Here is a 16,731-nt window from a genome sequence, read left to right on the forward strand (position 1 = left end):
AAATATCATCCAGGGTTTTTTCCCGAAGTAAGGATTTTTAATCAACAGAGAGGATTAGCATTGCTTGCAAGCTCACTGAGTCCAACTATATTATTTTCTTTTTTAAAAGTGTCAATTTATTCATTCTGTTTTGAACATGTTTAATATACACCTATTCCAAAGCCTGGCTTTTGATTTTGTAGTCAAATTCTCTGAAAAATCCTGGTCCTGTGAGACTATAAATCCCCATCCTCATAGTCTGTCCTTTAATAGGCTTCCCTGTTTTCAACTGGAAATAAAAAGTATAAAATATAGTTCAAAATAATTTTGTATTTCAAAACATTTTTCCCAGTAATTTAAAAGCCTTTCTTCTCTTCCAGAATTCACACATTGCACAGGAATAACATGAATATCTCTAACTAAAGGAAGCCAATTGGAAAACTCTTGAATCATCTCGTTTCAGGAAACAATGGCCTTTAAGGACAGAAAGGAAGAGGCGGGAAAAAGACAAATCCTGGCAAAAATACCATATTTTCTCAAGAGAAACCAGGCAAGTTAGTACCAGCTAGCAAAATTAAACTTCCCTCCTACCCTCAAGAATTATCATACGCATGCATTTTAGGTAGTGTGACACCAGAAGCCCCTCGATTGCATCTTCTACTGTTACAGATTGGTCTAGCCTATTTGAATCCTGAAAAGAAGTTTGATGATCTTTCATGCCCATAATAGGTGTCTAAACCGTTAAATTACTATTATCTTTTCTTATCTTGAAAGCCACTGCACTTTAGCAGCATGGCCCTTCCATTGTTCTTTACACTAAGTTGGGCCCCTGAACAATACTGACAGCTGCTATCAAACTGTGCCGTGCTCACCCTCCGTGCAGCTGCCGCTTGTAGGAACAGACAGGCATCTGACGTGTCCTCCCCTCTGGGGAAAGGGCTTGACACCCTGAGTGCTCAGCGAGGGGGAGCAAAGGTACACTGAATTGTCAGCCTGATTTTATGCTATTCAGATTTTCCAGGACATACACCGTCCCTTTCAAACAAAACCAAGCATATGTCAGAGCATGAAACTTACTGTGCGGCACAAGGTAACTACTGATTAATAAGACTGTAAAAGATCAGTGGGATATACATCTAATTTTGACACTATGTAAATGCATGCATCTACATTCTCAAACAAATTTTGTGCCCAACATGTTAATTTCCTCACTCACAGTTTTGGATTGGTATAACATCATTCAGGAGTCTTTCATAAGACACAGGAAAGTACTTCTTCAGGTAAATCTTAGATGATTATAAAACAAAAATGTTAGAGCCTACTATTCATGCTTCCAAAGAGCTTCCCTCCCTGCTCCCCCAAAAACCCTGAAGTTCTTAATTGCATATGCTACTTGTAGATCCTATGGCTTTTAAGCTGTATTGTGTAGACATTAAAAACAAGTACATTACATGCTTGAGATAGCAAAATTTAGTTTGTCTAAGTAGCACTATTTTAAGGCAAGAAAGAAGCTTTAAAATGTTTTAACGTTTCCTTTTACTGCATAAACTCTTCTTTAAAACCAGTTCAGAAAAAAAGGGTTTTCCATTCCATTTTCATCCTTAAGAAGCAATTTGTTTTAAAAAATGTAAGAAAGTATGGCTCTCTAATCTTTGCTAATCAAATACCACAAATGTACATGTGGTATTTCAAAGATCAAATCAGGTATTCATAAACTAATTCATTACACAAGTAAAGCAAAGAGGAGATTCTGACAAATACAGATGTAATTGTGTGGGTTTCTAAGATGTGATTAGCAAATCAACTAAGTAACAGTCAAAATTTGATACGAAGGAAAAACAGCACAGATTTGAAGGGGGGGTATGTTTATGCAAAGCTAATCTGTCAAGTGTAATAAAGCAGCTTGAATAAAATTTAAGCTGAAAATCCACTGAAGCTCCCCATTTCAGGGAGGAAAAGCTATTAAAAGGAAATGAAGGTCACCCTCCCAGTTTATTTCACCTAATTGACTGCCAATAGCTTACCACAGGCAAACCGACTGCAGATCTGCAATTGAGAAACTGATGAAAGGAGCATTTTCAAGCTGAGGCTCATTCTTTTAATCCTCCCTCTCTCCTATTTTTTTTTTCCATCTCCAGTTGGGATGTAATTTTAAGCACAGATGGATTAACTGGTTCCATTGTCTGTAGACGTCATTGGACTATGGCACTGTTAATCCGTACAGCAGCATGTCTAATTATCATTACAAAGTGTCTGAGGGAACTATAAAGACCAGCAGGGCATCTTCTCACAAGCAATTAACATAAATTGATAAATGAGTAATTTGAATCCACTCAAGGCGCTCACATAAGAATAAAATCAGAAAGGACAGGTTCTTGTTTCGGCTACTTCTTTCACTTAGTCAGAAGGGCAGAAAACATGAGAAATATTCCAGACTTAGTGGCAGGGGAAATGAACTCATACAGTGGAAGGAATGTATGGTTCAAAAAGTTCATTAATACAAAGCAAATGACTTGTGATTGACAACCAGTCACAAGCAAGTGGTATTAACTTTTTTAGCATATTTAAAAGCACATTCTTGGTGAAAGGCTATTAGAACACTGTGTCAGACAATTAATACTACTTCAAAAGCAAGTGAAGTTTCTATTCAGTAGCTTGCTAATTTAAAATTCATGAAAGATTCACAAGAAAGGAAAAGAAAGAAGAATGAATAGTTGTATAAGCTCCAAGAACTCAAGTGTCACAAAAAGCATGAGGTAAAAGTATCTAGCTCAACTGACATAAAATACCCATAAATAAACAAGCAACTCTCCTAAAACTATATTTCTTGCAGGAAAAGTTTAATTACATGCAGCACCACCGGCCAAAATTATATTCTGACAAAGTAAACTACTACCTTTATCTCTGCTAAAATCTGTGTGAAGTAAAAACACTTCAGCAACACTGGGCATCAAAACAGTGCTAGATATCAAAACATTAAGTTTATTTTAAAACTAGCAAAGCAGTAAGATATGAAAGCAAGTTATACACACTGTAGGAGGTAGACCTGGAAGGCCACGTACCCCGATGATGGCATTCAATTCAGCCATGGTCACTTGTTTGGCACGTTCTACAGCTTGGGCCACTTGTTGCTGATGCTGTTGAAAGAAGAAAGGGTATAAGGAGGAATTTGTGTTAAGGTATTACCACACCATATCAAATCAGGATCACAAATACTTGAATAACCAGTTTGTCTGCAGAAGCCCACACTACCCATTGCAAGACATCTCATGCAGGTAAAAGGTAACAATGCCCTTGTTTTCACCTGTTCAAAAGGAAAGAAGAGACCTGAAGGCAGCCAGCTTATCTCTTCCCCTAGGTTCCTTCATTATTAGTTGTGCGGCAAATGAATAATCATTTTTAATTGAACCGACAGGACAACGTCCACTTTACATTAGTTTCAATTCTAACATTTTTAGACTCTGTGCCCCCATAGCAAAACCAACTGAAATTTCAAATAAGGAAAACTGACCACTGAAACCAAGAATTTTAAATACTCTTTGTACAAATGTAGAGTTTGAAAACAACAAGCTTCAAAATGTAAAAGCAGCTGCCCACAACATGTTAAAAATCAGTCATTTAGACTATGTAGGTCTACAGACTTTAATAGTGTTTCGCATATGAGCCAAACACTCACTTTTGATATAAATTATGTAGAGAATATAAGCATGCTTATTTCACTAGATCTACACTTGACAACTGAATATCTAATAAACAATCACCATTATTAGAAACAAACGTATTTTTTTTATTGCTACTAATTTTACAGACTCCCACTCTTCTCAGGCAATGAATGAGGCTGAGCCATTGTCACTAGTTTGAACTCAGATTTGTAAGATCAAATTAGCAGGGGGTTTGCACACTTCAGCTATAACAGATGTTCCTTACACTTGTGTATTGTGATAAAATTAACATCTTAAAACTAGCTAATTTGCAAACAGAAAAACAACATAATCACAATTTAACAGCTGAACAGTTTTACTTACTTCCTGAGACAAAAATGGGATGACTTGTGCACAAATTGTATTCAATCTCTTCGCGATTTCTGTCTACAGAGTAAAAGTATTTTGATTAAAAACTGAATTTTAGGGAGTTTGACATATTAACTAGTATACAGGATTATATTAACTTCAGATAGTGAAGAAAGTAACAAAATATTACCCATTTTTCATACTACTGCAAATATAAATACTTAATATACAAGCCCAGAAATGGAAAGAGATTTTGTTAGCTACTCTAGGACATCTGCCATGTCTAAAGCACCTAATCTGTACACACATTTAGGCACAAATCTGGTCCTTGTATATAGTTCATTAATAAGCAGAGCATTTTTTAAATCCATTAACTCCAAGATAAAGCCTTTTAAAAGGTAGATTTATTATTAAATTATCAAGCAGTGTAACATGAAGGTGGCAGGAGTAGAAGAAAAATGCGTCTTTCATGATCAATTTTATCTGCCTGTTAGAAGGTAAAACGACGGAAATGTACCATTGGGAATACAAAAGAAACACTAAAACAGAAGTGATGAAGAATGGAGATAAAAAGTACAGACTTCTAAAATCCCTATTGAAAGAGAATTAAAATAATGCAAACAAGAAAAAAAAAAGATCAGAAAATGTGATAGTCTATAACAGCAAATTTGTGAAACCATGAACAGCAGGAGAATAAAGTTAGGAACCAGTAAAGAACAGAACAATCCTTCAGGGAAATCAACAGAGATTACAGCAGGACAAAGGGTTTGAGTCCCACTTTACAACAGCTTTATATATCTTGTACTTCTGTATCTCCAATTTTGTCACATCAGACCTGGATTCCTGGTGGAGTAAAGGGATCTTTTTCTCTCATTACTCAGTGTTATCCGTGTTTACAGCCTTTCAGATCCATACATCTGCCCATAATTCAGAACCACTATTATAATTAACCCTCAAGCCAACTATACAATCTCCTCAGTCTTCCTTAAAAACAGCAATTTCAGTCGCTGAGCACACTTGCACATAACCAGAATCAGCACCTAGACAAGAACATAGCTTATGTAAAAGACACTGAACAGCTCCTATCCATTTCTGTCATACAATCAACCCATAAAGATATTTCTTGGTTAGTTGGGATTTTTTTAATGTTTCAAGACAGAAGAAACAAGCAGTCGATACTGTAAATCATTAGGCCCTCTATGAAATTACACATATTAAGTCTGAGCAAAGATAAACTCACTTAAGTCAGACTAAAACTGTTAACTCTCTGCCAGGCCTTTTCCTGAACCTTCCTACAATTCTGAATTTTTTAAGAAGACATTGTGGTATGTTGATTTGTTACAGTGAGCTCATGGGCATGCTGTGCCCCCTTCCCCAGGACCCTGTGACTCTGATCAGATAACCCTGGACCCCTCTTTCCTGCCCCAATGGGGTTGGTGGAGAGCCAGGGAAGCCCTCCCTGTCCAAAGTCTATATAGACCCCTGACATCTCCTGTTCGTCCTCTTTTGCCCCGCTCTCCACATGGACATCACAGAATAAAGAGAGCAGAACCAACATATTTTGGGGTAAGAGCCTCTTTTAGAAGTCTTTGCCATCTCCTGATATTCCTCCCCTCACAGCCTCAGACCTCTGGGCTAGCCTGATATTCAGGAGGCTGTGAAGGGGGGAACGTCACTGATCTTTATACATCAGTTACATAATAATTGGGATACAAATATCAACCCTCTAGTTTTATGTCTCAGGAGACAGGTGATTTGGGATCTAAGCATAATTAACAAGCTTTAACACCTCCTTCCAAATGTATGACAGACACGGGAAAATATATGATGGCATCTAGACCTGTAAAACACCTCATCTCTCTTGACATGAAGCGCTCCACCTGACCAAAGCCTGGTATTTGACACACCCAAAACTATAGTTTTGCAGAAGCTTCCAAAGAAGTTATGGGATCATTTCTTCCTAGGATTAAAATGGCAATGAAGTGACAGTTGCTTTACAGGAAATCTTTGCCCCTTGCAACAAGGTGAATATACCTCTATTCTCAACTGAAACATCTATTATTTCACAGAGTACCACAGTGGTCTTTTCCATTCTGTCTGGGCCACAACCATAAAACATCTATAATTCCATGTTTAGCTTTTAGTACTTGTACTACATACATAATAGCAAAGTCAATACTTTGAAGTTACCAGCTTAACTATTACTAGTTAGACTTAACTATTACCAAATCTGTTGGTATTTTTCTGTTAAAGGGAAAAAACCCCAAACATACGTACTAATGGGCATTTTTCCACATGCCTAGTATATCTCCCCAGAAAGCAGGGTACATCAGCTGTGGAAAGGTAGTCTGTTGCATAGCAATCTGTTTGTTTAGCTAAGATGTTTAGGATCCAATGACTTAATTGCCCTAGACCAATGGGATTAACTTTGTTTTTCAGGCAGGAATAAATATGAACCATAGCAGGTGACAAGAGGGGACAGAGAAAGAATAAAATAAACTCACTCAGTGTCTACTGCAAAGTTCTTTGGCATGTATGGGCTACACAAAAGTCTCCCTATTCTGAGTTAATATCCTTATTGTTGCTACAAGGAAACAAAATGCAATCCTGTTTTTAGCAGAGCCTGTAAAACATGCAAGTTGTATTATTAGATTTTTCTGCCCCAAATTCAAATATTTGAGGTACACTGTATAACATATCATACATGCCATCAAACAGTATGATAAAAATACAGTATTATGTGCATCAGGTTATAATTGCCTTCCAATGAAGGTCAGTTAAATAATTAATTTATTTTCTAAAAATGAGTATATAATCAACTTCCCCCTTTCCACATCAATCTTCTGTTACTGTCTCAGTATTATCATAAATGCTTTATATCAGAACAGAAAAAAAAAGTGCATTCTTCTTAGTATTAGTTTATCTTTAATAAAGCTGGGTATCATCGATGACCACATATGAACAGCAACCTTAATTCAACAGCAATGCTAGATAAACTTAAACATACATATCATAAGTTTATCTTGAGATTTCTTGCTATTGTTACAAGTGCCAGTTAAGAGACATCTACACTGAAAACTGAAATTACTATTCCATTAATCATAAAAAGGTCTGCTTCCATTTAGAAGGCAGTTTGTCTAAAAGAGTTTTCACACACACATTTTAAGACTTAAAATTATTTATCTACTATGCAATTTCATGTACCTCCTGTTTGCTGCCCTCTAATATTAAGTAAAAAACATTCATGCACAAACATGTTAAAAAATATTTTTGTTGTCCAGCAATTTGTCAAAGTTTAGTTTTAATACACAATTTGTGTAATTTTATTTATCAAGAGTTGCAAGAGGTTGTTTTCAGAACTGAGAAAAAAGGGACATTTGTTACTTTAAATGTAAATGCAACAGTTCAATGGACAATGCACGTTTGCTTTTTAAGGTGAAATACCCTTGAGTATGCATGTGCGCGTGCCTGTGAGTGTGTACACATTCAATCTGGAAAGCAAAACCCCTTTCTAAAAGAGTCAAGGACAGTTTTGCTAATCAAGACTAGACATCAGTAACTGGTGTCATTAAAGTAAGCCCCCAGACCTGGGGCTCACAAATTTAAAAGTCTTAAAATACAGGTACTCATCTCTTGTTTCTAGAGGCCTTCAAACATAACATAACTATTACCTAACTGCTAATCTTCAGACATTTAAGGAGGTTCTAAGGATGAATAAACAAAGGAAACTCAGCAGAAAGCTGCTCAAACATAGACAAATATGACTAATTGCTCATGTTCTGTGGCTCCTTGGTAAAGCAGGCTACAGAAGCCTGCATCTCTTATGAAAAAGTCCTCTGAGCTCTACGGCAGCTCTTAGCAAAGCATCTGAAGTGCCCTTAATTGTTTGTGTTCTTAATGCAGAGCCTCTTGAATACATTCATTTTTAATAGAGAACTTGAGTGTGAGGCCCATCAAAGAATAACAAAACTACATCATTCACTGGTTCTTGCTGCTGTAATGATTGTCTTTTGATTTATTTGCAAATGACTAGCTATCAGACCCCTGACTGAAGTGCTACCCTCCTTTCTGAAGTATCATTAAAAATTAACATGAAGGAATTCAGCTACATTTTGTAAAATTAAGTTGAGCTGATAGATTTTTTTGTCTTCACTTGTTTAATTTTTCTTTGCCTCTGTTCCATTTAGTTAAGGACTTAAATGTTTTGACCTAACCATTGCCAAACTCAAGTGTTTGTACTTAAGTTTGTCTTGCACACTTGTTAAAGTGAATTCTTAACATAATGACAAAGAACAAAGCAGCCAGACTAGTTACTAAATATAACACTCATTTAAATAAGGCTTTTTATTATGGTCTTAAGCTTGTTTGTAGAATTGAATTCTGTTTTCCTTCTGCATTGTTAGAAAAAATATTGACCTGTTTTCCTTTACGGGGTCTGTTCCAGGTAATTTTACATTTTGATAGCCTGTACTTTCCAAAGTGCCACGTAAAGTATCACACCTAAATTCCTTGAAAAGGACAGATTTTTGCAATGAAATGAAAAGGAAGCATAATAAAAGTATTCAAGTTCTATTTCACAGTATAACGAACACCCATGTGTATTTTAGCTCTAATGTAAGAAGCCCTAGTTTATGGGAACCAGCAGTTTAACTTCTGAGTGAAGAACACAGACTTTCTCTGATGAGAATTAGTTAATCCCCTTTCAGCTTCAGAGGTTTCAACGGGAGTAATTTTGGGTTTGCTCCAACCACTGTTTACCAATACATATCCCAGTACTAACTTCAGCTTTAAGACAAAAATTTAATCTTACAACACATTAGTTTTAGCAATCATTGTGCTGCAATATCTGCACCATTATTATTGCTAAGACTCATCAAAGCTGTCCAGATTCTATTTTACAAAGCAACGCTTAGCTAAAAATGTTCATTTTATGTTAAGAAATTAAGAAGCTTATTATTCTTTCTTACACTGAACTTCCAGTATCACAAAGTTAGATCAGATCTAAAGCACTGTTCTATCACCAGTTCTGAAGCATGGATTTATGTATTCTTATTTATTACATTTTTATTTATGCTATTATTTTGATCCAATTTTGAAAATCAAATTTCTAATAAATTCAGAAAAATACAGCTTAGGCACAACATGATTAAAAGTAAAGCAAAAACCACCAATGTTCTGATAATACCAAAGAAGCATGCCCTAATTAATTGCCTTCAAGCCAAATAATCAGAGAATCAGTCTTTAACGCATGGAAAGGAATATACTGTTAAAACACACTCACAAAAGCTTTAGAAGGTAATTCTTAAGCACTCTGCCTCTGCTTACACTTTCAAGACTTAGAAAGCAAAGTACAATACTGAACTCCTCCTGGAAGGACAAAATGGACTTCCTGCCATTTACAGCATGTAACATAGTAATCCACAGGGGAGGAAAGGTCAACGTTGCACTTTTGGTCATTACTGAATCATTTGAGATTATCTGTGGTGGGGATGAGAAGAAAATCGAAGCCTATGAGAACGCTGCAAATGGCTTGACCTTAGCCCAGTTTTCATCTCCATCTGTCTATACGGCATGTGAATAAAAGCCCTCTTTATGGGACATGCTTAACCATTTTTTTTAATCCCTGTTGCAAGCCAGAACTTATTCAAATACCCAAAGACTTGTAAAATACAGTAAGAAACTGTATATTTTAGTCTTGCGCTAAAGTTCAATATCATTTAGTGTTTTAATTTTTCCAACAGAACCATTGAAACAAGCAGCCCACTTAAATGACAAAGCCTTTATTCTTTTTGTGATCAACATCTTCAAAAACAAGAGAAAGCACACACATTCACAGAGCAATTACAGAAAAAAAAACAAAAAACAACTGTATCTTGTTGTGCTTAGCTTTCTGTATTTCACTGCACTTAGTTCTGCATGCTTTATTAGTACTTACTATAACAAGACTCTAACACCTCCAAAAATTAGTTGCCAAGAATTCAGGGGATGAGGGGATGTTGGAATTATAATTAAATCTCAAAACCTAAACACTCAAAAGCTTCAAATGATTAATGCCAGCATTCTGTGAACTTTGCTATTCGTGAGTTATTGAATCCAGGTTGAGCACAGAGATATGCATATATTATGAATGCCCTTTTATTTAAAATTAATACACTACATTCCATTTTGGCAATGGCTGCAAAAGAAAAAAAAATAAAAATAAAGGCAACATGTCATTTAAAAGTTTAGGCCCCCATAGTATATCAATGTCAAACAACAGCATGTCAAGCTAAGATTCAATTCAGGTAAGTGCTACTGCCAAATTTTCTTGTTCCCAGACGTGCTTTAAGATTATTTTATTGCTTAAAATTTAATTTGTTCCAACTTGGGTTTCCATGACAACGTTGGCTAACCCTGCAAATCATTTGGGTAATTGGATATCTTATCTTTCTATTGCTCTCAAATCCAATGATTCTGGAAGAACTGCAGCAGCCAATCAAATTTACAGGCCTCCTGAGTAATAGACTTGCACAAGTAGCCACATCCATCTCCCCTTTTACTGCCGTATTAACCAACCTGTGACAAACTGCGGAAGTTGGCCTTCCAACTGTATTTTAAATTATAAACACTGTCATCACTAATACTCTCACCAACAGGAAGGAATGAGATGGTTTATCCTCAAAAGATACTTGATATTCAATCTGACAAGGAGCAATGGGTAGCATTCATTTCAGCAACAGAAATAATCTCTGTATTTTGGGCATAAACTTCAGTTTAGCATGACATGTAATTAATAAATGCAGTTTTCCTTCTGTCCCACATTTGTATTACTCATTTTAATTGTGAAATCAGTCACCCACAAAATGATATTAAAATCTCACAAGACTGAGATGAAAAATCTTTAGCAATGCAAAAACCAAAAGACCACTGTACTGCAAGTGGGAGTAGGGAAAGGAAGAAGTAGCAGAAATATTAACAGAATAAAAATTCAAAATTATAAAGCCACAGAATGCCACATAGTTTCCAAAGCTAAATTAGAGTTTTAATTCAGTACCTAAACTACTTTCATCTGAATCCCTTTAGATGTTAATTTAAATTACAGAAAGGTCACATTAATTTAAGCATAAGTTATATAATAACTTAAGTTTATAATAATGATGCATAAGGCAACAGCTACACTTGCCAAATATCTACTACAGATTTGGATCCCATTCAATATATTTCAGATGTCTAATTTCAATGCTTTATAAAAATAGAGAGAGACTGTGTGTAACTCTCAATGAACCACTGTACACAACTGCCCATCCCATTTACAGCTGTAAATCCTGCTGAAACAAAGCCAACTGGCAACAAAGAATCTGTTGTCAGGATGTCAAAGTGCTCCTTTCACATATCTTCACTATGTCAAGACTCTTCTTAAACTTGGCTAAAGAGGGCAGTTACTACATTTCTCCTTTAATCTAACTTCAGCCCATCTTGCTTAAGCACTCACAACTACAAAAGGTGTGTTTATCTAAATTTTAGTTCCATTGTTTAGTTTCCAAGCCTAAGCCAACCTTAAACACACACAGAAGTATTTAAATATCTTAAGTGAGCACACAGCTTTGTTTTACTTTCAAGCTGTTTTCCAGGACACAGAGTTCCCACTTTTATGTATATTCCAAGAGATGCTGAGAGAATCAAAGGCTGACTCCAATCCAGAAGAGGTCTTTGCCACCTTTGCCTCTAGGGACACAATTTCTTTGAACCATATTGCAGACATCTAGAGACCTGCCAAACATCTCAACAACTAATTAGGCAGAAAACATTACTATAATACAAACCGGGAAAGGACCAGCTTGGTAGACCACTACATCAGGCAGTTAAATAAACTCACAGCAGACATCCATCCAGTAGGAGAATAGCCCAAAATATCAGAAGAACCAAGAGGTTTTTAGGAGAAACATAAGCTATCAACTGAGTTCACCTCTTCTCATCTGACTACACTCTAAGAAGTTGTTATAGTGCTCTAAAAGCAGCATGGTCTCCAAAATTATACAGCACACTTTGCAGTTATATCTTTAAGGTCACTAAGAACTTGATTTACTCTGGACAACTGACCAACCCTGCATACACAGTAACACAGAGGAGACAAAGAGCACAGAAAGATAAAAAAGCATAAAAAGTATAACCCTAACTGCTACACTCCTACCAGGAATGAGTACCAGTGACTCTTCGTTTAGTTTGTTATTTTAGCACTGTTTCCTATTTTGCTCTCACTTCCATAAGCCACATTGGAATTTCTGCAAATATCTTTTCAGTCCTTGTTACACTGAGCTACTTGAATGGAATGGCAGTACAAAGTCAAAGCTCTTACACAGCTTTAGAAGGACCTGGAATAAGTTTCTAAAAAAATCAGAGCATAAAGTTCCTCAAACCAAGCATATACATTTACAGTATGCAAGTTAATAACAAAACTCCTAGTCAGGATTCTGTCCTTATCAACATTCAAGTAAGACTGTAACAGCAATAAGACTAGAATTTATTTACTAGAACAATAAATATGCCATTCAACAAAAGAGAAATATTAAGACAAGGGTCTGAATTTTGGGGAGGTAGGGAGGGGAAATTGAGTCATTATGCAACAATCAGACTTTAGAAGTAACTACCAAAGTAGGCATACCAACTAAGTCACATGTACTACTCTAAAAGTATTTTCACAATTTTAAAATACTTAGTATAGTCACAGTTCAGTTTCAAAAAATCTATCAAGTCAGAAAAGCATTTTAAACACTTATTCATATAAATACTTAGGGTGCCATCAGATGACTCACTAATGGATAACAAGTTAAGAGGATTGACAACTCCTTTGATAATAACTAGTGGAACTACCCACCACATAGGATTTGCAAGGAAGGTGAACATAATGTGTATTTTCACTGTGTAGGGAAAAAGGTTCAAAAATCTTTCAGCAAAACTTTGGGAACATGACAGTAAATTCCTTACCCATTTTATTATTTTTTTATATATATTCTTTTGCTTACTGAATAGAAATAATAGTAAAAATACAATCTAAATTGCATTCTAATAGACAAGAGTACCATAAAAGAGACCATAGCTCAGAAACATTTTTCAGCAGAAAACATCGGAATTATGCAAAGTCCAAAAAGGTAAAGTAATTACAGATAAGAGAGATAGAGACAGATGTTGTTAACTAAGAACTTTGCTGAGAATCTGACAGTCATTAGAAATAACATTATTAGAAACAACAGTAGTCGCACAGTGAAAACTTCATGGGAACAAGGACAAAACTGCTTGATTATTAAACCATGTACAGATAAAATCATTTGGAGCTTTTTTCCGAAACTAAGAAGTTCTATATTCATGATAGGTCCAGTGTTTTTTAGTATTTCCCACTAACAAGCATAAAGATCTCTTCATTTACCCTAATCCTCAATTTGCAAAGGGTTTCAAGCTGAGAAAGACAGAATATGCTAGAGAATAGCTTCAGAACTCACTTTACAGTGAATGGAAAAATGCACTGAAAAGTAAAAAGGACAGGGATAAAGGCCCATAGCATGCCCAGACAGGAACATAAAAGAAAAGGAAATAATGGGCCTTCGGAATGAATCTCTCAGTCACAGAGGATCAGAAGTTGAACATAAGTCAATAGCAGGCTGTTGCAGAAAAGACTGCCACCGCAGTAAGCCGTATTGTAAGTAAACCTTCTATGCTACTCAGCACGGCATTTCCTCCCCTGGAGTACTGTACTTCAGCTGGGCAACACCATTCAGAGAATGAACACTCAACTTCAGAGGTATGCAGCATGGTTCTGGAAGGCAGGGGAATGATTTGCTCTCCTTATCCAGGGTGAAGAAAATGCATACTAAAGAGCTGAAGCTACAACAGAAAAGACTGAAATTGTAACTGAAGAAGCACTTCAACAGCAAGGACATAAAAGCAATCTGCTACCTGAAGAGCTTGAGGGTTGCCACTACTGTTGAAGTCTTTGCTAACAGATAGAACAAGCATCCTATCAGCAATGGCACTGGTATAGCTGATCCTGCTAGGAGGACAAAGGGAGGCACTAAGTCTCCGCTAGTGATGCGATTCCAAAGTTTATGTTTCAGTTTGGATAAACAACCTAAAAGCTTTCTATAGGTCTTGTGGAAAATTTTGCCTTTGTTTAACTGACAATTTATAATCACCATTTGAGGCCACAGACAGCTAGCCTAGTTTCCTGCCTGAAAAGTAATGGCTGGAAATCTTATAACCAGCCTTTTTACAGCAATAGAAATTTTACAATAATATTTTACACCAATAGAAATTCAGAATGACCTTACACCCTTAAACCTTTAAGAAAGATGAATGTTTAACCTTTTTTTTTAGTGAAACAAAAATCTCTGTTGTAAATAGGAACTGTTGAAGCAGAAGTACAAAAGAATAATCTTTCTGTAAGTCATTTTTCCCAAAAAAGTGTAGGGTTTTCATCCCTTCTCCCCAGTTTAATTCAAATTTCTATACTTGAAGTTGAGAACATCATGTCTTGAAGCTAACAAAAGCAGGTTCTCATAGACTTAATGTCTTATCAAGATGCAGCTCAGCAAGCGTACCCATTCTTGATCCCATTCTCCAAAACGAAAGTTATCTTTTGTTTTTGCTTGCTAATCCATAGAAGCCTTTAAAATGGCACAAATAGAGATGGCAGGATTTTGTTCTCTAAATCAATTTTATCCTCAGCCATCAACTAGATGTTCCAGCACACAGAAAGATCAGTCCTTCCCTTCTAATTCAAAAATCCATACTACCATTGCCCTTGCAAACTGCTAAACAAGCAGTATTGGCAATGCACTTGTGTTCTGTAATATATTTACTGCAAATCCCAACGGCTTGCCTCCTAATGCAGTTTTCTATTGTGTCTGTTCTTGTCAATACAGTGACTGGTCACCTTACAAGTAAGTTGCTTTGAGCAACTGTCTAAACATCAAAAAGCTTAAAGACAAAGGAAAAAAAAAAAAAAAAAGACCAAACAGAAAAAAGAGAACATAGATGTTGCTGAGGGAGGGTGACAAAAATTCAAAAACCCACACAAACTAAGAAGTCTTAAATGAAAACACAATTTAACCACTGATTTCTTGTTTTGTTATCCATAGCCAAAAAGGCTAGTTAGCTGTTCAGATCATGTATTAAGTACAAAATAATTTCAGACAGGCAGCCCTGACACAAAGCTTACCTAACACCCCTCAGAGAACTTTAATCTGTAATTTAATCATCAGTGCTAATTTGTTCACAAAGAACAAATGCTCTGAAAAACAAAGAAAAGGTGGGAGCAACTTAGCCAATCCCCACTTAGTAACTAGACTATTCTAATACACACTGCAATTTCTCATTAGACAGACTATTATAATTATAAAAAAGTTCAGGGACACTCACCAAACACATTGATTTCCTGAACTGATTTCCCCATATTAGAAAGTGTTTTTTATAAGTAGGCTTGCTAAAAACTGAAATAAGACTCAACACTCAAAACAAAAGAAATCCAAACAGCCCACCCACCTTGATGCTGTCAAGATTCATATAAACCTATGGAAACAATATTAAAATCTGTTAACTTGAAAATATAATCAAAATACTTCCAAGGGATATTAGAATCCAAAAAAGGCTTGCAGCATTATTTCACAGGGTTGAAATATTTTAAATGTTTGTTTTGCTGGAGGTTTTTGTTTGTTTGTGCAGCACTAGGACTTCTTTCTTAAAAGAAACAACCTCAGGAAATAACTGATTTTTAAATCTAACCAGATTTAACTAGAGTTCAGTTAAGATTAAACTCAATTTCAGCAAGCTCTAATCCACTTTTCAATCACCTCCAGCACGATGCCAGAAAAAGTTCACCAGTGGAGTTTCACAGGAGCCTTTCCTGCAATCTGTTTTACTAATATGATCAGCAACACAGCCCGAAAAAGACATCAAGCAGTAAGAAAACTTGCTCTATAAAAGAGTTAGAAAGAAAAGTAAATACTAAGGCTGCAAGGAAATGGAAATACATTATTTTATCCAGAAGAAAATAAAAGCAAAGGCTAAAGAGACCTTACAAGAGTAAATGGGCAATGAAACAATTGTACATAACCAAGATTTATACACAATAGGAGTAGACATCCCTAGCCATGTAAAATGATGGCTCTTGAGCTTACAATTACCATTCATGAGCAAGAATTCAAATGTGAAAGGAGTCTCCAGCAGTTCAGTATTTCATGGCAGTCAAAAGGAAAAACTTGGTAATTTTACTGAAGAATAAATAAAAATTAAAAAAAAAAATACCCAGACAAAAACCATCCAGAAAACAGGAAAAGGTGGTAATACAAATCTCTCATTCACCAGCATCCTGAGAGCTGCATATAGTTCTAGTTCCCTCTTTTAAAAGTCTAATTTAAAAAGGTTGAATGAAAAGCAAAGAAAGTGATCAAAGAAAGCTTCACAACTGTTTAACCTGGGACTGCCCAACCTGAAAAGGAGTCAACACAGATGGGCTGAAAGAGGTTTAACATTTTGACTCCACTGAAAACACAGCTAGCCATCAACAGCTTCTGTCCTGAGAAGCATTGACCATCTAATAAAGACAATGGAAACCAGGTTCAAAGCAAACAAAGGTGGGGAGTCATCCTAAATCAGGACCAACTTTCCCCTCATAACAGCACAGCAATGGTGGAAACACACTAGAAAGCAGTTTTACAGAGGAGGGCTCTGGTGCCCAAGTTGAATATGCACCAGCCCCACAAGCACGTGC

General features: G+C 36.0%; 1 protein-coding gene across 7 annotated transcripts in view; it reads right to left on the bottom strand.

The window, feature by feature from the left end:
* Positions 1 to 16,731, bottom strand: part of LOC110478036 (TLE family member 1, transcriptional corepressor) — a 79,062-nt gene that overhangs the window by 53,947 nt on the left and 8,384 nt on the right. For 4 of the 7 annotated variants that reach the window (XM_021544353.3, XM_021544352.3, XM_021544351.3 and 1 more), the window contains exons 5-6: positions 4,005 to 4,067; positions 3,042 to 3,116 (exon numbers count right to left, since the gene is read on the bottom strand). In XM_021544353.3, coding sequence (XP_021400028.1) covers positions 3,042 to 3,116; positions 4,005 to 4,067 — 138 coding nt within the window. Of the gene's footprint in view, positions 1 to 3,011; positions 3,117 to 4,004; positions 4,068 to 16,731 lie in introns of all 7 variants that reach the window. The other 3 variants (XM_021544347.3, XM_021544346.3, XM_021544348.3) reach the window with 1 other exon arrangement.

This window comes from Lonchura striata, chromosome Z (genome assembly GCF_046129695.1).
Source record: "Lonchura striata isolate bLonStr1 chromosome Z, bLonStr1.mat, whole genome shotgun sequence".
Lineage (NCBI taxonomy): Eukaryota > Metazoa > Chordata > Aves > Passeriformes > Estrildidae > Lonchura > Lonchura striata.